The 26485-nt window shown below is 58.7% G+C and overlaps 6 protein-coding genes across 6 annotated transcripts; 3 read left to right on the top strand and 3 right to left on the bottom strand.

Moving 5' to 3' along the window:
* Positions 1-9764: 9764 nt before the first annotated feature.
* Positions 9765-11673, top strand: PLICBS_009435 (uncharacterized protein; the record flags this gene model as incomplete). Its single annotated transcript, XM_065601630.1, has 2 exons — positions 9765-10294; positions 10542-11673. 2 exons carry the CDS (start codon positions 9765-9767, stop codon positions 11671-11673), a joined length of 1662 nt encoding a protein of 553 aa, XP_065457702.1.
* A 1339-nt stretch (positions 11674-13012) lies between these two features.
* Positions 13013-13850, bottom strand: PLICBS_009434 (uncharacterized protein; the record flags this gene model as incomplete). Its single annotated transcript, XM_018325045.2, has 2 exons — positions 13013-13764; positions 13820-13850. The coding sequence occupies 2 exons, from the start codon at positions 13848-13850 to the stop codon at positions 13013-13015; spliced, it is 783 nt and encodes a 260-aa protein (XP_018176439.2).
* Positions 13851-15130: 1280 nt separating this feature from the next.
* PLICBS_009433 (uncharacterized protein) lies at positions 15131-18973 on the bottom strand (the record flags this gene model as incomplete). Its single annotated transcript, XM_065601629.1, has 9 exons — positions 15131-15154; positions 15528-16011; positions 16067-16639; positions 16694-16755; positions 16820-16860; positions 16917-17016; positions 17086-17776; positions 17976-18654; positions 18721-18973. 9 exons carry the CDS (start codon positions 18971-18973, stop codon positions 15131-15133), a joined length of 2907 nt encoding a protein of 968 aa, XP_065457701.1.
* Positions 18974-19424: 451 nt separating this feature from the next.
* On the bottom strand, positions 19425-22416 carry PLICBS_009432 (uncharacterized protein; the record flags this gene model as incomplete). The annotated part of the gene is made up of 2 exons (XM_065601628.1): positions 19425-21570; positions 21626-22416. The coding sequence occupies 2 exons, from the start codon at positions 22414-22416 to the stop codon at positions 19425-19427; spliced, it is 2937 nt and encodes a 978-aa protein (XP_065457700.1).
* A 651-nt stretch (positions 22417-23067) lies between these two features.
* Positions 23068-23901, top strand: PLICBS_009431 (uncharacterized protein; the record flags this gene model as incomplete). The annotated part of the gene is made up of 1 exon (XM_018325042.2): positions 23068-23901. One exon carries the CDS (start codon positions 23068-23070, stop codon positions 23899-23901), a length of 834 nt encoding a protein of 277 aa, XP_018176436.2.
* Positions 23902-24480: 579 nt separating this feature from the next.
* PLICBS_009430 (uncharacterized protein) lies at positions 24481-25598 on the top strand (the record flags this gene model as incomplete). Its single annotated transcript, XM_065601627.1, has 3 exons — positions 24481-25399; positions 25451-25515; positions 25593-25598. 3 exons carry the CDS (start codon positions 24481-24483, stop codon positions 25596-25598), a joined length of 990 nt encoding a protein of 329 aa, XP_065457699.1.
* Between the last annotated feature and the right edge of the window lie 887 nt (positions 25599-26485).

Genomic DNA, 26485 nt, shown 5'->3' with positions numbered 1-26485 from the left:
CTCGCCTCGACTCACCTCACCACACCTCCCGGTCGCAGGCTGCGGGCGGGCACCTAGTGGTCTGGGCCTGGCAAAGCCTGGGTTCCCAGCAGCTGAGCAGCGCTGGGCCAGTGGGTCCGGGTGGAGTGCGGTCAGCAAAAGCTACCTGCGGCAACGTTGAACGACGACGGGGCGCTCCAGGCCCAGCTGGCTCTCTCACTGACGACCTAAGGTACCTACCTACGGAGCCGCCCTCCGAGGCAGCCCGGACGGTACGTACCGCACCGCGCCGCACCTGGCACCTTGCGCAACGCTCCGAGTACCTGAGGTGCGTCTGGTAGCACAAGCGCACGCACTGGACGCCTGTTGAAGCACCAACGTCGCACCCTTCGGGGCGGGCTCGTACTGGGGAGCCAGTGCCCCGAGTACAGGCCGCCTCGCGCACAGCGCCGCTAGCCTCCAGCGCGCCAGGCCTGCCCTCCTTCGATGTAACTGCGGCGTCGCCCCCGCCTGACGCGCCTCCTCTCCACGTTGCCGCGGCATGCTCACGTCTCTGGCCAGCCCGGCCGGCCGCTGGCGACGACGTGCCTCCCGACCCTTTGGCGACGGACCGGCGCTGCAGGTGGCCGTTGCTCTGCGCCGGCGATGTATTCGCATTTCCGCGTTGCTCCAGCCTGTAAGAGCCAGCCATGCGCCTGTCGAGTTCACTGGCAAGCCTGGCCATTGGAGCAAGTCCTGCGCCAGCCCAGCCAGGCAAGTGGGTCTCGCCTGCGGTGTCGCCGGGGCTTCCCCGACCGCCGCTGATTGGTCGTAGCGACGGGGCGGGCGCCGCCTGGTTCCCTGTTGGCCCGGTCACGTGCCCTTTCCAACCACACTTTTGTCGGATTCGGCTGGCGCTGGAATTTTCCCTTTCCTTTGATTCATCATAACATTTGACAAGACCACCACATCGTCACATACTCGCCAGCGATGCCTCTGACTCTGCTCAGCCCGATGCTGCTGACGGCTCCGATACGTGGTCGAGAACAACCTCTATAACCTTGCCTAAAACCATCATCACGAGGGCCCCTCGTGCGGCTGCCATGATGCGGTGATGACCTGATGCAAGTGACATTTCCCCGCGTCGTTGACTTGTGCTACCATGCCATTGTGACGACCGACGCTTGATTGTTGTTGTGCGCGTGATTGGCGCGGAGCACGAGGCTGCTGTCGCGCGCTCTTTTCAAGGTGCGTGGAAAAGCTGGCCGTGGCCGCTCGCCAGCGTGATGATATCATTGGTAAACCTACAAACCTTTGCTGCGTCGGACGTCGCTCCTATGCGATCGCCAACCGCTTGGCTACGTGGGGTTGTTTGGCATTTCCTGACTGGCGCAACTCTACTTCTTTGACTCGCCGCACCACTGGAGCGTAGACTGATCAGTCGCTCTAGGTGCCTCTGTAGTCGGAACCGGCGTCTCAATGCCACATGTCTTCGTTCGATGCGGCGATCTACGCGAACATTATGTCTCCGGGACAATAGTCTGCGCCGCCCCTTTCGGTCACTCCTGCGGCGGACACGAGGGCACCGACAGCATGACGGACAGAGTCCCACCCGCAGGCAACCAGTGTTGTTCTGCTTGACGCCCTAGTCGCGCCGAAGCTTCCCGACCGGGCGATATACATTCGATGGCGAGCTTCGATATGACGTGTCAGGCACAGACGTACCATGGCTGCCCGAGAACTTGTTGCATCTGCCATGTAAGCGCCGGACACACGGCGCCTGCGGATGTAACCGTTGCGCGTTGCACTCGCGCCTGGTCGTACTGTTAGTCGGCCGGCGTGATAGGCATGGTTTCATCAGGGAATGGTGACCTCTTGAGCTGTGGCGAAAGAACACTGCCGTCTTGAACGCCATTTGTACGTCTGACGACGACGTGCCACTTGATTGCTGAAACCACCGCTTGCCCGGCGTCGGATCGCACGCTTTGTCGCTGGCTGCAGTTGGGAAGTGATGCGCCGATCAAATGTCGTCGATCTCATTGTTGGCCGCACTCCTCACGACCAGTCGGCGACCTGACTCTGCGTACTCCCACGAGCCCACCGGAGGCTGCTGTCCAGGAGCCAGGAGCCAGGAGACGCGGGAAACGCGGTGACCTGGTTGCTGTGTCGAGAGATGCTACCGAATCATTGGGGTCCGTCTCCCTATGTGTGATACTGCTCTGCAACTGTCGTCTTTCGTTGCCTCCTGGATGTTCGGCCCGGAAGACAGACAACCGGAGACATCCTGTCGCACCTCGCTTCGAGACGGCAGCCCTTCCGGCAATGTTTCCCACGTCAGAAGCGGCACCAAGGTACATATCTGTTGAGCGACTTACACCAAATTGCGGAGAACGGCCGCAGCTTGTGCTTGGTGGGAGCTCACCATGCGCGGCTCGGATCAGCGGATGAGCCATCTGGTGAGGATATCCTCTCGAAGCTGGGACGCAAGTCTCGAATTGGACACGTACGCTCGCCGGGAGAGTAATTATTTGCGATGCAGCAGCGACTGACGGACCTCGATCCGGAGAGTCGACGCTGGGGCGAAGAGGGTCAGATGAGCAGCAGAGCGAGGGGAGGTTGCATGATGGCGACCGCGATTCAGCTTTCAAACCTGTGACCTCGAGTCTGGGCCCGCATAAGCATCTATTGTGAACACTGAATGCAATTCAGCCCACGCGTGATTCTGAAACGCTGCGCAGCGCTTGATTCGTGACGGCGAAAGTACCGAGCGCATCGCGCGCTTGGCGGCTAATACCTAGAAGTACGAGGAGTCATGATGTGGCCTCAGCCAACCTGGCGCGTGCGCTTATTGCACTGAACCGGTGGCATAACAGTAGGGTCTACATGAAAGCAACGAAGACGCCTGCGTCACGACCCATTCAGCTGGGTTCGTCCCAAACCGGTCAAGACAAGGAACACCGCGTCCCGGGGCATGCCAGGATCGCAACCCGCCAGATGGATCTTGATCCAGAAGTCTGGCGCCGCATTCATGCGCTTGAGGGTGTGTGCCTCGACCTCACCTCATGGCCTGCGTGTCAGCTTCGGCGGTCGCGCAACACCTTCCGGCAGCATTGAAACTCAGAAACCACAGCAATGCGTGCGAGTCGATCCGTGAGCGACGCTCAGCGCCTCGTTTCATACAGAGACGCGGTGCCTCCAGACAATGACGGAGTGGGTCGGTCGCCGCAGGTCGCAACCGGGAACAGATGACAACGCTCAGTGGCGGCAGACTTGCGCCCATGTGGGAACATCATGATGGAACTTACTGACTGAATCTCATGCGTGCCGGTACTATGCGCGTCTAACAACCACAATGGGGCAAGTTTTTAGGAATTGCGCCGGTTCTCTCCGTGTCAATGCAATTCTCCGGTCGACGCGCCACGGATATCACCAGGCGTACCTCAACGTGGCCGCGCATTTTCCCAAGTGACGTCGTTTCAAGCCATCTCATGTCGTCAACACAAGAAGAGAAACGCTGACGCCCGAAGAGGAAAGTGTTGCCAAACGGCGGTCCGCCGGTCACTGCCGGGAGCCATGCCGTAGATCCTCTAGCCAGCTGCGGGCAAATGTGGCCTTGCTCTGCTGCATGGAGTCGAGCGCGTCGCCCGTTTCGCCTGGTTGAGACAAGCCCCATCACCTTGATGCTACCTGGGTTAGTTTGGAGATTATGCGACAGCCTTGGCAGTGACTGCAAGTATCAGCATCTACCAGCAGTTCGTGTTCCCTGGTCGGATTGGCCGCGAGGGCCCTCAGCCCGAGAAAGGCTCCCCGACGAGGGGTGGTCCAAAATCCCCAAGGTCTTGGGGGATGCGCACGTAGGCTGCATGAACCTGTGGAGCATTGACGGCCGTGATTGATAACAATGCGGAGCCGAGCAAGATCCCGATTCCGTATACTATCAATCGCACTCTGCCTTCGGACCGCACTGACAAGATGCGGTTCGTGCGCACTCAATCAATGACACTGGATTGGTCTCACAGACTCAAGATCTTCCCGAAGCGGCGTGGGCTAACCCGTCTGGGAGACGGCCAACCCACGAGCTGCCAGGGGCGAGCCCGAGGGCTGAGCAGACGATGCAGACCGGGGGATAGAGAGAATACGGGACTGGCCAGGCATGCCTGGGCTCCAGTGACGTTACCTCGGGGCGATCGTCATAAATTCGACGACGTGCTTAACCTGGCGTTCAATCCGCCGAACCCTGCCGCGAACCAACAGCCACTTCGGCACGTTCGACTATCCGATCCTTGCATATACGATGGTGGTTGAGCACAGAGTCGCATTGTGGCCCCGGTCGGACTCGGGCGGGCCCCGTCTGATTCTCGTCAACGAGCAGCCCCGGCGACAACAGCCACGACGAGGACGTCGACGACGACGGCCGGCGGTGTCGGTCAGTACATACGAGTACGATGTAGGTAGTCGCATAGCATAGCTCGACGCATCGCCTTGGCACCTCCTTTTCTGATGCTAGCCTCTGCGCTCCGTGCCGAGGGTGACGTTGAGCGCGCGCTCCCATTGGGCGTCCACTGCCACCACGCGTGACGGTGCTTCTGGAAGCGTTTGCGTGATGCCCGAGTATCCAGCTCGGGCAGGCGATCCAGAGACGAGGCGCAGTCGGCTGGCTTTTCTCGTTTTGATGCCCAGATGTGGCATTGAAGATGTTTGTCGAGGCGCGGCGTGGACAAGCTGCAAAGCCGTCTGTCAACTTGGCAAGTAATCCACGATCGTACTGCAGCAGGAGCGATGCGAAAACCCCCTGCGGTTGCCCTGCGCTAAATCGCACCTGCCTCCCGAACAGAGAGATGCCTAAGGCCACGGCAGGGACTCTGCCTCAGTTCCCAAGGCACACCTCGTGCATATCCCGGGAGACGCAGATCATACTGAGACATCATCGAGGTGAAGGATGCACTCAATGGCACGGATGCAACGGTGCCACCGCCACGCGTCTACGGCTTGTGCCCCATGCATCCTTGGCACCATGTCGGCCGCTCATCCCTTCAAGCATCTCGGGCTTCAGACCGCCGCCTAGCTCGTCACTGCCTTCGCTGACGGTGCCGCACAGAAAGGGATAGCGACTTACTCATTTCAGCAGGTCCGCCAGCGACCCGGCAATTGCTCTCGTTACGCCTGCCGTGGAGCACGGTATAGCCCACTGCCAGCTGCTATCGGCAGATCCATGGTTCGCATAACTCCCTAATACCGCCAGCTTTATCTGCGACAGACAAGGCAGGGCCTGCCTATAATGCAAGGCTGGCCGGCGGGCCGGCCGTTCCCGGCGCCTCGCGGCCTCGTCCCTCCTACCGTCCGGCAACGGGACAATGAGCTGAGCTGCAGGGCCTCTGATGTTGCATGGGAGAGAGGGCCGAGAGGCTCCTGAAATCTGCAGCACGGCATGCGGTAGCAATCTATCAGATTCGGCAAGCCCATGGTCAGCAATATCTGTTTAGCGACGCAATGGCGGGACGACCGCACATTTACCTTCAGATGACGAGGCTACCAAGCTCGTGGGCCATGACCATCTCCCGGTCCCCATCAAGTCCAACAGGGGCCGACTCCACATGCTGCAGCGAAACGCGATTGACGAGACGCACTGCTCACACCTGCTGTCGAACAGCATGGGCGCACATCGGGCAGCCAAGTTCAGAACTGGGGTGCACCACGAGTACGACTGTGTACGAGGACGGACCAAAGTGCAAAAGACCCAGGGCCCCTTGTCTTGAGAGCCCCAAACACGAGTCTGGGACTCCACATCCTGGTCGTCACAGATCCCGCCTGCATCCCGCAGAACGAGAGTTGCCAGCATCACCCATGCGCCCAGGACGCGCTCGCTGTGTCTCCAGCCTCGCGGCTACCTACCGACCTGCTCGTTGCGGAGGAGGCTCTCGTACTGGAGCTATCGGCACCCCCGCCGAAAGTTCCTCGACGGGATCAGGTGCGGCGGGCTTTCGGATCAGCGATTCAGTCTGATGCCTTTACGGACAAGCCAGAAACAGAGCTACCCGCTCAAGCTCCTTGCCAATTCGTGGCAGCCCGCCGAGTCGCGCCGGTCGCAAAACTTGCCTGCCCGTCGCGCAGAACCGCCGGCGTCCAAGCCCGTTACGCGGTCCAAGGACCAGGACGACACTAGAGACTCGCTGGCAGAAGTCGATCGAGCATCTGAACCCCGCGGCGCCACGCCCTCGCTCCGCGCGCGGCGCATGTCTCAAGAAGTTGCGACAAGCCACGGGAACACAAGGGCCTGCCCATGTTGCGTGCGGCTCAGGAACTGGGTCCAATCCGTGACCACGGTACGGAGCCCTAGTCGCCGCCGTACGTGCGTAGCTTAATCTGCCAGGCCTGGCTAGGGCTGGCCCACTCGTGCTGAGGCGGCCGTTGAAACGGAGTGGCGCCAAATCGGCCGCAGAGACGTGGTGCGTACGAGCCCGCGACGGTGCCGCCGCAGGAAATCTGCTCTCCCGGCTGCTGCGGTTGCGGCGAAGGCCTGCGAAACATGCCTACCGCCAAGGGAACCAGTAAGCACCCGATTATGCGTGCGCCGCACCCTCAGTATCCCGGCGAGCAGAAATGAAGGGACACCACGAGGGCCGGAGACGGTCCACTGCCGCCAGTCGCACGATCTCTTCGCTAGGATGCCGCCGAAAAGGAAGTCGTCGAGGATCGGCGGGTCTCGACGACGTCGACACCCACTTGTCGGGTCCCCGTTTCCTTGGATGAAAGACACCAAAGAGAGGGAGAGCCTTTCCCTCCGGTACCTGCAGGCCGTTTGCTCAACCGCCTGGCCCCCGGCCGAAGATGAAACGACCTCGCCCCGGCGCCCCTTGCGCGACCGTTGGGCTGCCCAAATTGTAGGACTGCCATGTTGCGTCGGCGTCTGGCTGGGAAATTGACAACTGAGATGCGTCTCCCGCGGGTTCTTGGACTCGCCCGTCCTCTGTCGCCGCCGTCGGGTTGACTATCCTCTTGACGAGACACAACCGCGCAGCGCCGGACACACCACCGGGCCGCGCCACGTTCCCCAATGCCGTGTGTCCTCCTTGGCCTTCAGACGACGGCGTGTGGCCTGCCCCCGTCCATCAGACCATAGATCAACACAGCTCCCTGGGTGCCACAGGGCCGTCTTGCCTCCCGGCCCAATGGCAACACCGGCGCGCAGGGAACCAGGCCAGACTACGGCATGACTTGCATGGCACGCTAGGCGTGCTCCTGCATGACGACTTATACACACCCGCCACGGCCATGACTTGCTGGCCGAGGTAGGCCGCCCCCAACCTCCAGACTGTCCCTCAGCTGCCCTGGCCGCCGAGACGCGCCCAACCGTGTCCTGTTTGTTCGCCAGGTTCCCCAGCTGAGGAGTCGGACGAGAGCGCAGCGACAGCAGCTCCCCAAGAGCGCGAAGCATGGAGGCATGCATGAGCTGCCCAGACCCATCAATTGAGCCAGTTGCCGGACATGATGGTGGGTGGAGTCAAGCGCACGCGCTCCGCTTGTTTCCCGCGACAGACGCCACCAGAAACGTCTGCTCGCCGCCTGTATTATGGTTTCTTCGTCTTCGCGGTTCGGCATGGTCCCGAGAGATTGCTGCTGCTCGACGTGGCTTGCATTGCAGCAGTCCGATTGCACAATCCAGCCTCCCTCTTCGCCCCCGAGCGCCCCTGGAATGCGGTTGCGCTGCCTGTCGTCGCTGCTGCGTGCTGCTGCTTACATGTATCTCACCCGCCGTGTCTCGAACCCTGTCATCGTGAGACGACGTTGATCTCCGAGGCCCGGTGCCACATCTGCTCGAGTCGCCCGCCCGTCGTCTGCATCACTCGCATCCGCCCATGCCTTGCAAGCCCCGCTCGCCGGCCAGAAGGGCATCGTCAGCCTTTTCGCTCTCTTGGTCGTTTCCGGGTGTCGGTTGCATCCTTGCACAGAGCGAGCCTGGTCCATTGTGACCCGACCTGGCCGTACCCCGGCTGCTCGCCCTTGGTCCCCCGCGTCCCTCACACGCCCCCCCTTGGGCCAGATCCCCTCGGCCTATGTGCTCTCGATTGTCACCCCCCTCCGTTGCCCGCACCCCCAGTTGCTGTTCCTTTGACCTTGGCTAGACTTTGGAGCAAAAGGGTCATGCGTTCAACCGCGCAGTTCGACGCAGCCTGCGAGAGAGATGACCAATGAGCGCCTCACAGACGTACCGGGCGAGCTGCCCTTTGGCTGTGGAGTCCACGTTTCTTGTTGAGCAACCCCAGTCCCTGGCCCCCTTGCCTCTGTCGACGCTTCTGCCGGCCTTGGCTTCATGTGCTGTTGGTAACGCCAGGGTACCGGCCGCCCACGCCGTGGGTTCCTCGCTGCGCACCCTCCCCGGGGGACCATGGCTCCGAGGGTGAGGCACATCGGTTCCCACTCGCAGCCCGTGGACTTGGGAAGCGGATCTTTGCATTTGGGACCTGGGTTGCTCGACGCTTCGGCCTGTGCACCTGTTGGTCCCCTGATGTCTGTGTAGGATCAAAGACCGGCGACTTGGAAGCGTCGGAGTTGGCATCGTCCAAGCGTCCTTCCCTCAAAGAGCCTCAAGAAAGTCTGTCTTGATCCAGGACGGGCAAACAACGCTTCCCGCCTAGAAGTAAACGGGAAACAGCTGGTACCCCCCGTCAGCGAGCTGCTGAATCGCCGCCGGACGCATGACGGACTGCCTTCCAGGACCAGAGGTACCTTGGACGGCACGCCTCGACGGAGACCGGGGTGCAGCATTGCAGAATCTAGAAGGCCTCAAGCCGTCCGTCAGTCACCAGTCAGTTACCAGTCACCCACTGCCATCCTTTCATCAGGCACCACACATCCCCACCATACTCCCCCATCGATATCCGCTTGCAGGGGTGGCTCCGTCCTCGAGTGACGGTCTCCGAGTCGGCCCTCTCGAACGTCGTCGCCGCGAGAGGCGCTGCACTTTGCTACACCTACAAACACCCTCGACTCGAGCTCAACAATCTGCGGGCAAGAGGCAGGCATAACTACGGCGCGAATCTTTCAGGCATCGGTTTCCCTGCGAGGAGCATCGTCTCTCCCGACCCGGACCCTCGATCGTGTCTTTGCACGCAGACGACACTCCCAGGGACCCCACACGAGCCGATGGTCTCCTGCCGAGTCTTTGAATGCCATAGTATCCCTGATACTACCCCGTGAACCGCGAGGCCAGGCTAGATGCCACCCTCTCCCAAGCCGCTCCCGCAACAGCCTGGAGCACAACCTGCTCGCTCCCGTCTTATTGGTTTCCGGGGTCGGATCGAGCTGAGCATTCGTGAGCGCCTGATAACCCTCGGTCACTGCCCTCTTGTCCTCCGCTGAGCTCGCTCAGTCCACCCCGCGAGCCACGACACATTGACGGCATCGGCATTGCAGGACGCAAGGCATTCTGACCACCTCGCACCCAGCCGCTCGCCCTCGAGCACGTGTTTTGGAGACCCTGTCCAGCTTTCTCGGGTCCAGAGTTGATCGCGCGGTCATTGCCACTCACAGTCGATCCGCTGGTTGATTTCCCAGCTCGAAACGACAAGGATTGATTCCACAGGAACGGCTTCTCTCCCCATAAGGACCGGTCCGCACCCACGACGTGCCGAACACGGCTCCCTTAAGCCATTGCCATCCCGAGCGCACCCCATCACTTCTGAACAACATCGAGACCGGTAGAAGAATCATCATCAATGCTCATCACTCGAATTTGTGACTCGGATCACGCCCCTTGGCCACTACGCAAAAACAGCTCGTCTGCTCGCCGGCCAGAGCCTCCACGCATGTCCGACAGGTACGAGCTGCCACTGCCCGTCCAGCCCGAGTGGCAGAGCCAATATTCGTACCTGCCTCAGCAAGAAACGAGCGGGCTCACCGGGCCCGTCGGAGATTCCCGGCGGACGTCGCTGGCAAAGGACAACGGCGTCAAGAAGGCAAGCGAGCCGCCGGAGGGGCATCGCTGCACGGGAGACCTCCTCACACCCAAGAGCGTGAGACACTCGTCCTCAGGCGAGGACCAGCCGTCCTTTGCGGACAAGGGGCCGGAGTTTCCGCGGGTACCTCCTCTGCCTGCGGTCAGTCAGCCTCTAAGGCAGACGGGACCGAACAACTTTCACACGGTCCTGGCAGCCGAGGCTGGACCGGCGCCGGCGACGAGCCATTATGGTTTGGATTCCAGAGACAGCATGGCCGTGGAGGAGGCCGATCTGGACGAAGACGACGACGACGCCGCAGGGCCGGATGGCGACGGCCTCGACCGCCCGCAGACGGCTGCCGAACGCCTGGCGGCGCGTCGAAAGATGAAGCGCTTCAGGTAACCGCAGAAACGTGACATCGGCAGCACCATTGCTAACGAAGCGCAGGCTCACCCACCAGCAGACGCGGTTCCTGATGAGCGAGTTTGCAAAGCAGCCTCATCCAGACGCGGCACATCGTGAGCGCCTCTCGCGCGAGATTCCGGGACTCAGCCCGCGTCAAGTCCAAGTTTGGTTCCAGAACCGGCACGTCCACACTGTCACTTCAGGGGGAAGAGAGGGATGATGGCTAACGAACTGCCACAGCCGCGCCAAAATCAAAAGGCTCACCGCGGACGACCGAGACCGGATGATTAGGATGAGGGCCGTCCCCGACGACTTTGACAACGTGCAGGCGCTTCACTCGCCCTACGGAGCCGTCCACGGAATGGGCCCGACGTCGACGCCGCCGAAGCCCCTGAATCCGTCATCGTACGGCAACCACATGCTGCGACCGCTCATGGTCGACGTCCGGCGAAACGACGACGTCTACCTGTCCCCTACGGGGCTCACCCCTTCATTTGGCGGCGTGGACATTGGGCAGCCAGGGAGCGGGGGAAGCGCGGATCTCGTGTCTCCTCTCTCGACCACGTCCAGCGATAGGTTCGGCCCACCAGGCCACATGCCGGTCCCAAGGCTTTCCAACCCGCAGCTCGGTCAGCATGGCAGCATGGAGGGCGTAGGGCACGTCGGCCGGCCCAACCTACGCCTGTTACCCCTGACCACGCGGGACTCGATCCCCAGATCCGCCACCGACTCGATTCAGTCCCCTCGCACCAACCTGTCCTGGAAATCGGACTCGGTTGATTATTCTGTCTACCCCGGAGGGCCGCCCGAGCGCCAAGGCACATACCAACCTGGTCAGGCCGGATCGGCACCACCCAGCGCCATGGGCGGGCTCGACTCGCAGCCATACACAGGTAAGTCGGCCCCCACCGCCGTCACCCTCGGCGCTAACAGGAGTGCAGGCGGCAGCAGCATGTCGAGCTCCTCGGGGCCGGGATATCTCGGTCTGGGACAGTCCGCCCAGACACAGGCCCGCGCCAGGGCATCTTCGACCTCTTTGACCATCGACTTTGGCTTCCGAGACGCGTACCGACCGACCGCCCCGAGCTCGCCGCCCTACTCGAGCCGCGGCCCATCGACGTCGCAGGACGGACCACCGGCGAGCTCCACGGGGTATCCGCCTGCTCCCCTCTCGGCCCCCCTGAGCGTCTCGCCGAGACGATTCCACGGGCGAGTCGGGCTGCCGGAATACACAGACTCGCAGCTGAGCGCCCCCATCACCGCACCTAGCGATTTCGGGAGGTCATTCCACGGAGAGGGCTCAGTACACCCGCCGACCCCGTCGATGAAGGACTACTTTGGGAGCGGCTCGGTCGGGTACAGCCAGGGGTGAGAGCGCAGCATTACAAGGCGTTTGATTTCTGCACGACCGCGGTTCCGGTAACTGCCGCTGCTCACGATCCAAGTGACGCGCGCTGGTTTGCTTCTCGTCTCTCTTTAATTGATTATCTACACTTTTCTCTTTTAATCACCGTCCTGGCCGGAACGAGGTCGGGCACCTGGAAGGGGAACGGGGGCTGGACGGTCGTTGTTTTGGGCAAACATGATTTCCGAACTCGGCATTCATCCGGTATTGGGGGCGTCGACTAGCGAACACGAAACGCACGGTCATGTCATGGGTTGTTTTTACCGCAGCTTGGTTTAACTTTGCAGGGTGGCGATGAGGCAATCGCATATCGCATGCACGTCGTATGGTCCACGGCTGGTCTGCGGATGTAGCAATAAACGTTTATTTGGGCAGCAAGGAACCCCTGACTACTGGCACGGCAAGACCACTTGGTGACACGTTGGGCAACGGGACAGAGTCGACGGTGGTGGTCTGCCATCTGATGTTGAGGACTGTTGGCTATCCGTGCGCAGGCCGCCCGCGGTTGTCGTTGTCGAACTCAAGAAAGGTGCCGTTCAACAAGAGCAAACAGGAACACGGATAGATGGGTGCTTGGGCCCTTTCGGCTTGGCCCCCAACAATCCAGCCCGCGTTCCAGGCTTGATCCCGGGGCCCCAGGCGCGCTCATACGAGGATTCATGCCGATACCAAACCCAACCCGCCGCGCAGGGACGGCCAATCTGCGACGCCCCAGCCGGGCGATACCGTGGCTCCACGGCGATGGTGATGATGATGATGATGACGGGCCTGCATTGCTGTTCGAGACGCATCGATCGCACGCGCGCGCGTCGTCGGCGACGACGAGGCTGGCGACAGGAACTCGAGTCGACATGCTGGCGTTTCAAGTAGAAGACCGGGGGTCGCGCAGCGTCCATACCAGCGCGCTTCCATCCCTGGCCTACCCAACTTGCGGTACTCTGCGCAGATTGTCCAGGCAAGGTCGAGACTCGAGAGGCCGTGGCTCTCGCTCGCCGCGCAGGTAACGTATGAAGCTCATGCGAGTGGAGGCCGGGCGGTCGCCAAGGCACGCCTGGGTTGGCGCCTACATCAGGTGTACTTCGCACGGGGGGTGTCTCGATGGATGCACGACGCAACAACCAAGCACCCGGCCGGACGGGGGGGCAGACGAGGTCGTCCGATACGGAGGTTTAGCCTTTGGGCTCACTGCAGGTTTGAGCATCACCAGGTCAGGAGAACGGAACACGGCGCGCATTGAATCTTGGCCTGGCCACAAGGGGGGCACAAATCCGCCTCCCGTATTTACAACGAGGGCGTCACGCGACGCTCACCAGGCTCCGTGCTTCCCCCATCTCTGGATAAACAGACGCATCTCGGCGTCCCTCTCGCCCTGCAGGATCTCGAGTATCCCCTGCGCGCTCGTCTCGGAGCTGTCGGCGCCCCTGTCGATGCGCCCCTGCCGGTCCTCCTCGCCCGTCAGGTTGGTCACCACGTAGCCCGGGCAGTAGGCCCAGAAGCGGACACCCCCCTCGGACCCGGACCCGGACCCGCCGTGCGCGGCGAGCAGACAGCCCGTGGCCATGTTGAGCGCCGCCTTGGACATGCGATACGCCTCCCACGGCTGGCGGTAGTAGCTCGAGGTCTCGTCGAAGCGTGCCGCCACGGAGCCGAGGTTGGACGACACGTTGACGACGCGCGGGTCTGACGAGCGGCGCAGCAGCGGCAGCAGCGCCTCGGTGAGGATGAGCGGCCCCGCCGTGTTGGTGTTGTACGTGTCGAGCAGCTCGGCGCGGCGCGAGGGCGCGTTGCGCACCGTGATGCCGGCGTTGTTGACGAGCCAGTCGAGGCGCCCGTGCGTGGCCTCGATGGACGCGGCCGCCGCAGCGATGGACTCGTCTGATGTGATGTCGAGCTGCAGCAGGCTCAGCGTGCCGGCGTGGCCGTCGGAGACGCGCGCCTGCAGCTGCCGCAGCGCGACCTCGCCCTTGTCCACGCTGCGACAGCCCATGATGACGTGGTGGTCTGCCGAGGCGGCGGCGAGGGCGTGGCTGGTGTCGAAGCCGATGCCAGAGTTGGCCCCTGAGAGGAGGTTAGCTGAGCGTGTTGCGCCCGCGCATGTCGAGTGAGGTCTTACCCGTGACGAGAATGATGCGCTTGGCAGACATGGCTGTATATGAGCGTTTCTTTGATGGTCGAGACAATTTACCGGGAAATCCTGCTCCCCTTCGACATCGCGATGATCATACTTATACAAGTACGCATGTACATTTAGACGGGCCAGCTTCACGCATCGCCTGGCATCGGAATTATCGCCTCGCGCAATCTCCATTTCCAAACTCCGCCCGCGGCACTCAACTGCGTCATTGAAACAAAGTCCAGCACCCGCTCAACTTCGTTTCTAGCGCGGCAGTGGCACGATCGAACCAGTCCTCTGCGCAGAGCGGTCCGTTGGTGTTGCTGCATGTGGTGACACTACGACTTTGGTACCCCGGAGTTAAAGGGGGGACTTAAGGCCGGGAGCGAGGCGAGATGCCCGCGCGCACGCAGGGGAGGCATGGCATACCTATCTAGTAGGTCGTTTTAGTCCAGTTCGCCATTGGAAGTGGAAAAAAATGGGAACGAGCCGTGGTGGCCGCAATTGAGGTGGTCGTCCCGGAGGTAAACGGCGTCTTTTAAGGTTTCGCAGCGCGGCTATGGCGCCGTCGCGCAACGGGTCAACCTGGCTCTGTCCTCGCAAAACCGTCGCCAGACCATTCGTCTACTTTTGGAGACTAATTAATGTCCTTGCAGGGGAGCCACTGCGGGCGAATGGGATAAGAAGGGTTGACCCCATCTGTATACCATTTGTCTCTGCAGCTTCTGTTGATGCAACTGCCAGCTCCGGTTGTTGGCAGCCTCCATCCGTAAGTCCGCGGGTCACCCGGCACTAGGCCATTTGACCTCTGCAGGGTTCTAGCGTCCACCGTGGGCATAAATGAGAATGGTAGCGGTGTTGGGGTTGAAGACCATGGAAACATCGCACGTGAGCACTACGTAAGAAAACCTCTCCGACCGCAGCATACTCATCTTATTGACAGATATCTCGATAGTGCACGCCGGACGTTCGAGACCTATTTCCAGGGAAAGTCAGCCTTTGCTAGCTACTCGCTCATTATTGGAGAGCCTGCCGCGCGTACCGGGTACTGGATGTGTTTCTGTGTGTGGGAACGGTGGCGCAATATCGTCGTCAGAAGTGTATATGTCGCAGGGGATCTCCGTACGTTCCCCCAGGTCAGAGCGCCTGATTTTGTATACGAACTGAACCGACTTTGGCCCTCGTATTTCTTCACCCTTTTCCCTTGGTCAGCAAGAATATTTCCTGGCTTCTAGACGACATCTCTGCCTCTGGTCGGGTGAGGGGCCTCGCGAATGCCGGCTTGCCTTTTGAACAAACCACTTCATCACCTCAATCGTCCAGGACCCCGCGGATCTAAATAGCGGTTAGCCACAACACACGTACCAAGCAAAGGCATGTCCGAGTACCTTATTCTCCTGTCGACGCTGTGCAACGGGTTCTGCGGGTCGTACTCGACAACCTCGCGGATCCCGTAATGCCGATTGGCCTTGCGAGAGATCACACGCGGGGGTTGGACCGGTCCTCTAGGTTCGACAGTGAGTGGCTGTGAAGGGTATCGTCCGCGTTGACGTGCCCTGCGCTGCCCTTCCATGAGGGCACCCCTGACTACGGCGGTTCTGCTGCAGAACGAGTGAGTTAAGACCTTCAGGGCTGGCGCAAGCATTGTGGGCTGGAAGGGAGAGGCATACCTGTGTGCTATCCGAACAACTCGGACCTCGTTTCCTACAGTGGCTTGGATTCTCTTCTTCAAGTATTCATTCTCGCCAAAGCCGCCTGCCAAGTACAGAGTCCGGACACCCCGGTTTCTCTCGGAGAGTCGTTGAAGCTCTGCGACGTTCATATGGTCGTGAATGAGGTCACAAATGCCCGAAACCACGGGGTCGAACACTTTGGTGCGGATTTCGGCGGCTTGTATGCTGATGACAAAGTCGTCATCCATGACAGGACCCGCGGAGATGACGAAAGGTGCCCTCTCGTCCACACCGTCAAATGCATGCTTGATTTCGGCGTTGAAGTTGGCTATGGCGTGCTCCATCAGACGTCGGCCGTTGCCCTGATCCCAGTCAATGTGCTTCAAGCCTTCTTTACTTCTCAAATAGTCCTCGAAGGTTCCGTCCAATAGGGTATCGCCGAGGACACCGGAGTCGACGATGTTGCGCCTCAGGGCGAGCTTCGAAGATCTGATCTCGTACGTCGATACCGTGACCATACTGCGCAGCATCGACATTAGCTCCTTCATATCCCATCGGAAAGCCGTTCACGTACCATCCACCAGCATCGCAAATCAGAAAAAGGTCACCCTTCTCGACCCCCGTTGGTGGAATAGAAGCGACAATAAATGTCACCAGTGCCTCGGACTCGACAATAAGTTGCAGAGACTGCTGAACGGACTGTTCTCCAATGATGGCCACGGCTTCTTTCATGGACCCATACCCAAGGAGAGCCTCGGCGGCACATTCGCGCAGACTCTCTCGCTCGTTAGATTCCCAGAGTTCTGGAACGGTCAAGATATAGTCTACAAGAGGGTCTTCTGCACGACCACCGTTTGCCTCAATCACTACGTCGTCGATTGTGCTTTTGAGCGTTTTGAGGTAATCGGTCATTAGGTTCAGGCATTGTCCCCGTGTTCTCCACGACGCCTTGGCCAGATGCTGTCTCGCCATTCTTGATGCAAACGAAGGATAGGAAGATGGGAAAACACCGAGCTTGAAAGATTTTAGGATAGGGGGTTCTGGTGGCGTTATGTCCAATTCCAATGTCGAGCTTGAGCGTCGTTTCAGAGGAGGCCGCCAGCGCCAGGATGTCAAGCCGGCTTCATCAGTCTCACCATATAGAGTCCTAACAGGGTGTTACAAGCCAGCCACCTACCTTGATGGGGGCGGGATGACTCACGTGGATACTTGTTCAGTCGTAAATTCCGCGTCCCAATGCACGGCAATCCTCTGTTTATCGCCCTAAGGGAGATCTGTATTAGCATGGAGGTGGCAGGTTAGCTGTGTTTGAAAGGCCAAAGCTTACTTCGTCGATGTCCGCGTAGGCGACACTGGCACATGTGGTACCTAAGATGAAAGCTTAGCTAACACTTAGCATATCGTATCTTCCGGGGTGTTCTCACCGACATGTATCGCCACTAGAAACCTCCCACCAGAGTGTCTGGCAGGACTCGAGCCATCCTTGGCGCTGAAGCGGGTGTCGACTTCGATTTGAGCGGGGCCCTTTGTTTGTAAAAGCCAGATCAGCAATCGTGGCAACTCTCTGCAGACCGCCGTCGGGCCTGAACAAACCTCCATGGGTGTTCGCTGCTCTACGCCCTCAGCCTCGTCCAGGTTGTCGACATCTAGTCCTCGGTCGACTCGGGCGCCTCTGTCGGGATATGGTGATCGGTATTCCTCGCCAAGCCGCAGCGCCTCAGCGAACCTCTTGACTACTTTATCCGTCGACGGGTCGTACGCGAATTTGCGTGCTCTCATGAACTCCCAGTCTCCTGGGTTCGACGATATAATCTCGCTTTCCTCGGGGACGTTGCCGTGGTTGTCGACCCCCGTGTTCTGCTGTTCTTCAGGCTGCTCATCCCTGTACTGAGAATTCGTCTCGTCTCTTGAGTCCGCGTGGCTTCCCGTGAGCTGTCGGGATTGTTGAGCTGAAGCCACATCTGACGGGATGCGGCCCTGGCTTGTTGTGTGGTCCGACTCCGACTCAAGCTCCATGTCGCTACCTAGATCATGTCCCGATAGCGATATTTGCGACAGCATCAACAGATGAGAGCTAATATGGTGCTCGAGATCGATGCTGTCAGGGGCTTCATCGTTGTACTCGTCGCACAACGGGCACTCATCGAAAACATCACCGGAAGAAAGAACTCCGTACGACTCCTCTACGATGTTGTCGAGCTCCCCTTCGCTTAGATCGTCTTCGTGCTCTTGCATATGCCGTCTGAACTCCAGAATATCGGTAAACTGAACGGACGAGGTGTGACTGCGGTCCATACATATCCACCCGTGCCGAGCGTGCTCTGTCTTCATATGAGACATCCAGGCGGCAGTAGAGCCATATAATGAGTTGGGCACATGGCACCGTTCTTGCACACAGATGAAGGGCATCAGATCTTGAATGACATGTCGTCTATGCTGTGGTCAGAGTCCATGCGATTGAATCAGAACGAAACGAAACGTACGGCCAGCCTGCGTCGGTGAACTCGGTGTGGTCACACGCCAAAAGGCAATAGGGGCATTCGACTTCTTTGTGCCGCGTTGCCGGGAGAATCTTTGGTCTTCTAGGGAGGTCCTCTAAGGCGTAGTCGGCCTCGGGCTTGTCCAGAGTGGGTCCATCAATTGTCGGCAGCGCATTTGTGTTGAAAGTTGTCGCACTTGCCGGGGCGGCACGGCGTTTAGCTTTGTCGTCACGCTTCCGGTCAGACGCCGGTTGATGCTGTGCACTGCGTTGACTCTGGTTTGTGGAGCGACCCGTTGTACTGAAAGCTGACCCAAGACGCGACCCTGTCTGAGAGGCTGAACGTCTGGGTGCGACGTGGCTGCTCCCCTTTTTCCTTTTGGATCGAAGGTATGCGAAGTTTTGCTGGCGGAGACAGATGGTCTCCAGTAGTCGGCCTCTCAGTTCTTGGCTTGTCGACTTGAACATCATATCCAAATAGGCTTGAACGCCTTCGCGGAACTTGAGAGTCAGATTGACGACGATGCCATCAATTTCGACAAGTTCGAAGTAATCCGCAGCTCGAACAAACCTCTTCAGGGCCCCGGATCGACGTACGGCCCTGGTGAACCGGAACAGCTGGTCCAGCAACGTGCCGGCATTCTCGTGTTGATCTACCTCGGACTGTTTCGGTGCAACGTGCCCTGCGCTGTTTGTCAGTACCCAGCATCCTTCAGTGAGGGCATGCGGCCGAAAGCTCGACGGCTTACCGAGCACAACGGCTGACAGGTCCTCCAAAAGGTCGACAATAACATTATGGGGCAGTGAGGCTTTCCGCAGCCGCCAATCCAGGGAGTCACGACCCTCCGAGAAGGCCGAGTTGTTCTCGGCCCAAAGATTGAATCGAAATAGGAGGTTCTCCACCTGTAACACGTGGTCGGGAAACGTGCCGACACTGTCAAGCCACCTGGCGAGCAGCTCGGAGCAACGCTTTGCTAGCGTGGATATTGATCGTGCCTCCATGGTGTTCGAGGTTCGCAGAGGGAGCATCGCGCAGGCAGTGAGGGGAAAATGTCCAAATCAGCACGGCGGCTGAACACTGCATGATGCAGGTGCAGCGTGGTGCCTGCCCAAGAAGAGAATGTGGGGTCGAGGTACATCTGAGCTGCAGGACATGTAAGACGACAGTCACATGAAGCATGGGCACCGTCAACTGCACGCAGAAGACCTGGTCAAGACGGCGATTGCGGGTGCGGGATGACTTCCCAGCTCAGTAATATGGTGAATCCGGCTATCAGTAGCTGATGGGTATGTGCAAATGTAGCGTCAAGTCTGCGCTTTACGTGACATTCTAAGAGTGCATATGAACTGACAGCGACCAAGTCATGAGGGCCCCGTCTCCTGACTCGACTCTTGGCTCTGTCCTGGATGTAATAGCTAGCATGCCTCATCATTCATATCGTTCGTTTCTGCATCACCTGTACTTCCTTTCCAGTGCCTCGATGATCTTCACAGCAATCGCTACATCCGTCTCTTTCAGCAGCCTCCATGGCTTGATGAAGCTGTACGACTCATCTCGCGTCTCGTCGGTCATGCACTTTTTCAGGACAGCCCTCATGCCATAGGTGTCCCATAGCTGTCCTTTCGTCACATCCCATTTTGGGAGACAGCGCAGCTCCGGCAAGTCCTTCTTCGCAAAGTCAAGGGTCATGGCCGCGATACCTGCGACAATCGGGGTCGCACACGAAGTGCCGCTCATTCTCCTGCGCGTCGCCTGCGTCTCGCCAGCTCCAAATAGCGGCCACGCGGCATCCACATTCTCACCTACGACGCTGAGGTTTGGTTGCCCGGGAATGCCCTTGGGGCTGAAGCTGGAACGCTTCATGTCCACGGTGGACGAGTTGACGCATATGACGCGATCCATGGCCCGAGCCGGATAGCCAATTGGTTCAACCCGAAGAGAGCGATTGTTCGACGCGGCGGCAAACATCAGGACGTTCTTCTGCGAGACTCTTGACTTGGCGTGGTACAAAGCCTCCTTGATGGCCACTTCTTCCTGTTCAAACGCAAAGGACATGGATATGATGTCTACGTCCCATGTCTCTATCGCGTGAAATATGGCCTGATAACGATGAGAGTTAGAGTCGTGAAAGGCGTAGCGAACTAGACACGGAGCACGGTCACAACTACGCACCTGCTTGATAAGACCCGGTGTGGACGCTTCCCGCGTGCTGGTTCTAAACACTCTCATGGGATACAGCTTCGCGTATGGTGCTGTCTGGAGAAGGGTGTGACACACGTGGGTGCCATGCCCATCCTCGTCCGAGATCGTCTTGCCTTGATCAACGAGGTCGATGCCAGGATCCAGCTGCCCGCTCTTCAAGACGGCTTGAAACTCGGGGTGGCTCAAGTCAATTCCCGTGTCTATTACCGCCACTTTGACGAGGTCTTCCAACTCTTCCTCGCTGAGCGAGTCCATTCGGTCTCGGTTCAAGTTCTTATGGACATCCCTGAGCTCAGCGAACCAGTCGTCTGTGGTGAGCGAACTATGCATACTGATCAGCTTCGAGAGTAGGAGCGCTACGGGTGAGGTGTCGGCGTACACTTCATCGCTGGCGAGGGCACAGCTTCCTGCGTCGAAGACAACATCTGCGTCTATTCGGCTTTGCAACTGTAGCCGTTGCTGATGTAAATTTGGCGTAGAGCAGTGGTCGCTCTCCTCCATAAGCGCAGGTAGCGTGTTTACCATCTTCTTTCCCCTGCTCCCCACAATAGCTCCGGGTGCTGGTCTTGTGATGATCTTGGCAATGCCGCAGTCGTCCAGCTCTCTGGATTGATTCCAGTTGATCTCGTCCCATGACCAGTTGGCTCCAACAACGAGATCTTCTTCTAGCGGCCGAACGATATTCAGGTAGTAATCCTTGACGAAGTCGGCATCTTCTTGAAGGAAGCCCGACGTGGTCCGATATACATACTTCTCTAGCGAGCTGCGTTCCTGGCAGAATCTGATGGCGCGGAGAACCCCGGCTCCCCCAGGAAGTCGCTTCTGGGCTTCCCTACACAGCATCATGGCAATCTGTCCGGGCTTCTGGACCTTGTCCTTTGGAGACACATCACGGTAGATTCCCTCAAGGTCATCCGCGAGCTCAACTTCAGCTATGAGAATGCCAAGGGCCTGGATGGCGGGAAACGGGTGAGCGTTCCGCGGCCGTCGAACTGGGGGTGTGTTGATGCTCTTGCCGAACCGGGTCGAAATGAAAACTTTGTCGAAGAAGGGCCGTGGCTCGCCATGCTCGAACTGGCAAAAGACAAAGACATCATCCATGGAAAGCGAGTTACCAACCCATGGACCGTTTAGTAAGACCAGCAACGACCGTGCCAGTATCATACCGATAACCCGCTTTGCAGCATAAGAAGGCTCCAGGGCTTGGAGTAGTTGCCTCAAGCTTAGCAACTTGTACTCGGCTGGCTTTCGTGGGTCGCTTTGTATATGAAGCTGAAGGTCCAGAACTGTATTGGCGTTCTCCCAGAGTTGACCAGAAGTATCCGCCATGAGAAAAAGACAGCACTCTTTGCACTCGTCATGGCGCAAGAGACAGAGTAGGTCATCGCCACCACCACTGGGCACCAGTCAGTCTCAATATCGACGCGAAGGCTTTCCAAAATGAAACCTACCCCGCCAGGGTCTCGGAAAGATGAATCCTGCATTCTTGGGTAATGTCGGCACCTGTTAAGATCATGAAGAAGCGGCGTTCTTCGGACCCTCGTATGATCCATTGAGGATCCAGCTGCATGTTGGCTCGATCGCACTGGCCCAACGTTCCGGAATGGTCATGATGCGTTTGATGGCACGGCCAGTACTTGTGCAAGATGTCGTGCAAATTCTCCGCCAGACTCCGGACGTCAGGGAAGGCGCCAATCGCGATACGGGGGCTCGGGAAGTTCCTCTGACTCGTGCTTTCGTGGATGTGGGATGCTTCCAGATCGTCGGGGTCGGCGTCGTCGAGCACGTCGCAGAATTCTTTCAACAGATACGAGAGCCTCGACAGCTTGTCTGCTACGCCAACGCGGATGGCCTCGATGACCTCAAAGTCGGCCGGCCTGTGGGCAAGGATGGCGGCAAAAGTTGCGAGCGTTTGATATCGAGCCAGCCCCGGGCTGAATACCGGGCTGATATCACCCGAGCGGCTCAAACAGTACTCGCTCTCTAATACCTCGTCAAGACTGTCGGCGATCTTGTGCACATGCAAGTACAGCGCGACTTCCGCCTGGGACGATCGGAGCAGCTCGATTTCGCAGGATATCTGAGCAAGAGTCCTCTTCAAGGCTTTTAATTCGCTCTGCTTGAGCCCTTGACACCTGCGCTTCACCTTCTCGTCTTCCCGTGAGCATAGCGCCGTGGCGATTGCGTGCGATGCCGAGGATATTGCAGTGGGAAGCTCAAGTGCTAGCGTGATGTGCATCATGTTGCCGCCGGCTGAGCATTTCATCTAGGGAATCCGGCCATTGATGCTCCAAAGAGACTGCAATGGCTGGCTGGTCTTTGGAACGGCGTCCAAGCCACCCGCAGGCAAAGTCTCGACTCAAGGCAGCAGGAGGCTAAGGTCAATAGCAGCGCTGGGCCGACAACAGTAAATGGCAGGAAATTCGAGCACAGACATGGAACGACAACTCGAAGGTGGCCTGATGCGCGGCGATGTATGTGTCCCTTTGTCGTGCAAAGATGACTGCGGGGAACAAAGATAGTCCATCGCGCAAGGCGCTTCGACGGTACAGGCCGGCGAATTATCGGGAGGATCCTCATAGATGTGAAGCCGACAGGGGTTTCTGCATGTTCGTCTGCCTCAGCCGCTCAGCATGCAAGTGCGGGATTTCAGCCATTACCAGGGCTTGGCTGACCGGAAATGCAGCTGAGTGCGGCCGCAACATTGCGAACTCCGCGACCCCGCCCGAGAGCACACGACCGCTACCACCAGCGGCTTGTTCATTAAGAAAGCTTTCTTTGATTCATCTTTTGATGCTTCTGCCACTCAAGGTGCATGAGTTAGTCACAGGCACTCGTCGACTTGCCGCCCCTCCAGCCGATCATCGCACCGGACCCAAGGCTGTTCGCAATCATGTCGCGAACATACGAGCGGTGGATATACACCAAGTCCTGCGAATTTCCACCGGATGGGTGCCTCAGCCTGGGCCAGATTCTTGCTGAGCCGAAGGACCCGGCTTATGTCCTTCAGCCTCTGGGTCCGCTCCCCCTGCTTGAAGGGATGAAGATTGAAACGACGAGCCGCGACAACGTCCGGCTGGAGGACAAGGACGAGCTATCAGGGCACTTCAAGGCGTGGGCCAAGCTGGGCTGTCTGCCCGCGCGCTTCTCTAGCAGCCTGCGCGCGAGCCGGTCCGATCAGTTCACCTGGCACTTCAAAAAGCTTGAGAGTCAGGTGTTCTCGCCTTCGCTTGACTACGTGGGGAACGCCATGCGCCACGGAGATGTGCAAGCTAGCCTGAAGAAGTGGCTCTTCAAGCGCAGGGTCTACATGGTCACGGGTGTGCGTGTCGTCAGCGGAGCGAGCATGAAGCGCAAAGATCAATCTGCCATCTCCGCCTCGATATCAGCGGAAGCACCACTGGACGAGTCCGTTTCAGCCGGGGCGGAAGGGGGGGTCGCCAGCAGCTCCGTGGACTCTGAAGAGTTTGACAAGGCGACGGACTTTGTCTTTGCGTACCGGCTGAACGAGGTTAGCTACAGAGGCAAGGTCAAGCACAAACCCTATACCGGGGGCGAGACGGAGTCCTCGGGCCGGCCCCAAGAGCCTAAGCCCAGCGAGATTGAGATTGACGACTTCGAAGTACTCAAGCTTTCCGACAGGCCTCTGGCTGGCGGTGCAGACGACTTTGAGAGGACGAGTATTCCTGGATTCGATAACGTGGAATGTTTTGTACCCAAAGACTGAACAAAGCGTTGACTTGGGTTCTGTGCTCATAGCACCAGGGCGAGATGACTTTACATAGCTATATTAAACCAGTCAGGTGCTACACGCCGGATCGATAGAGGAAACATTCACAAGATATGGCGGATCTCTAAGACTATAAGTTAAGTGTGGAAACTTCACAGCAAGCCACAATCCCCACAATAGGCGGGTTGTTCGAAGCCGGGTTAAGTAAAGTTGTGATGCTCAACTAGATGCTAGGGACATGAGGCCTAACCCCGCGACCGCGCCGAGCTGCGCCTGCAGGTCGAGCGCGATTCGTAAGCAATATTCCTTCTCAGCTGTCTTGGAGTTTCCGGACCACGACCTTCACCGGCCAATTGCATCGCGCGGGGCCAGACGTTCCCGACAGCTGCGTCTCGGCTGCCAGGGTAAATCGCCAGCATCGCAACATGGAGTGTAGACCAAGACCTCGTTGCTAGACGAGGGATGCAGTGGCAGGCCTTTTTGGTTCCGTAATCCGTGAATAGCATGGCCTCCCCGGTCTATCCGCGCTTAAACTCACAGTATAGAGTCGGCTGGATCGCCGCCCTGCCCGTCGAGATGGCTGCAGCTCTAAGCGCGTTGGACGAGAACCACGGCAAGCCGCTGACACAACATGCAAAAGACCACAACAGCTACACGCTGGGGCGCATAGGGGAGCACAACATTGTGATTGCGTGCCTACCGGCCGGAGGTTACGGGACAATCAATGCCGCCCACGTGGCGAGCCAGATGGTCGTGAGCTTTCCGCAGATACGGTTCGGCCTGCTAGTCGGCATTGCCGGCGGAATCCCAAGCGCGCAACACGATATACGGCTTGGCGACATTGTTATAAGCAAACCGGAGGGCATCCTAAGCGGTGTAGTGCAGTATGACTTTGGCAAGGTCCGCGATGGTGACCTTTTCGTCCGCACGGGCAACCTGGCGAAGCCGCCCCCGGTGGTGCTCAACGGCCTCGCCAGCCTGCAAACCCAGTACGAGCTGGGCAAAGGACGAATCACTCAGTGCCTCCAGAAACTGTTTCAGGATGAAGACGGAAGCGACAAGCTGACACACGAGTATGTGTATCCAGGGGCGGATAACGACAGGCTATTCAGGGCAAGTTACAGACACCTGGACGACACGGCGACCTGCGACTCCTGCGAGTCCGAGGAAGAGGTACAGCGCGAGGAGAGGAGCACCAGTGACCCAATGATCCACTACGGCACAATCGCCAGTGGGAACAGGGTGGTGAAGAGCGCCGAGGAGCGTGACAAGGAGGGAAGTCTGCTCGGCGCGCTCTGCTTCGAGATGGAGGCCGCCGGCATCATGGACAACTTTCCGTGTCTCGTCATACGGGGCATCTGCGACTACTCCGACTCGCACAAGAACAAGCGCTGGCAGCGCTACTCCGCCGCAACCGCCGCAGCCTACGCCGTCGAGTTTCTGTGCCACATTTCGTCCCACGACGTGCGCGACACGCCTGCCGCAACCGAAGCGAGTTCGTATCAATGCCTTAAAACATATCACTGTCACTGACATATTGCGAAAGAAACCTTTGCCCCCCAAGTTCCCGCTCCGGCTGCCGTGGAAATTACGCCGGACGAGCCACTGGTTGTAAAACCACCGAAACGCGGGACACGCAGCAAACATAAACATCACAGCAAAGCGGTAGGTACCAAGAGCGGCGGCAGAAATGAGCTGGTAATGGTGCGGAGCACACGGAACCGGGCTTCCATGTGTGAATATCCTTGCCGTCACCTAACTTCCGGCAGTCTACTGACGCGGTTCCCGCAGACGAGTGTTGCCGAAACACGGCCGAACGAGTAGCATTTCCTAACAAATTATGGCGACTTCTTGGTAGAAAGTGGTGGTTAATCAAGCTTGGTAGCACTGCCAACAAGTGGTCCGATCAAGGCGGATGGCCAGGGCGTCCATGGGGGCAGCGAGCCAATGCCTACGACTTTAAGACATTACGGTCCTCCAGTGGTGTCAAGAAGAGACGGAAGTTTTGAAAGTAAGCGTTTCTAGAGTATGGGAGCTGTGGTGTTCAAGTATTCTTACCTTGGTGAGCCCGCGCCAGGCAGGATCCTTGCGACGTAAGTCGGGTAGTTGTGGCTTGCAATCATGCTCATTACACGTAACAATATAAGGTGTCAGAATTGGCTGAATCGTTACTGGTACTGGTGGCCTCAACCTCACTCTTATGGCATCTGACTTCCGTCCTTGTAACCTCTTTCCCACCCCCTCCAGTTCCCAACGAAACCCCCTGAGTCGCCGTCCATGCTCCCAGGATGACACGAAACCACCACTTCAACAAAAGAGGGTGTGCGAATGAAAGCTGCTTTGTGTTCGAACAGTTTGATGGATTCTGGAAGAGGCGACCACAAAAAGGCCCAACACGGCTCAGATGATTGTGATGGCCAGGAGCAGGGGGTCGTGATGAAGCCAGACCCTGAGTCTGCCGCCAGCAGAGCCCCCCAGTCCTGACCATCACAATCATCTGAGCCCTCTTGAATCTTGTGATGATCATGCCTCTTTCAGTTTCATGAGAGCCAATGCAGTCCACATGGCGTTGGATGCGCCA

The sequence above is a fragment of the Purpureocillium lilacinum genome (genome assembly GCF_023168085.1).
Source record: "Purpureocillium lilacinum CBS 284.36 DNA, scaffold_7, whole genome shotgun sequence".
NCBI lineage: Eukaryota > Fungi > Ascomycota > Sordariomycetes > Hypocreales > Ophiocordycipitaceae > Purpureocillium > Purpureocillium lilacinum.
Note: the sequence above shows the minus strand (reverse complement) of the source record. Positions and strands in the feature narration are given on the sequence as shown.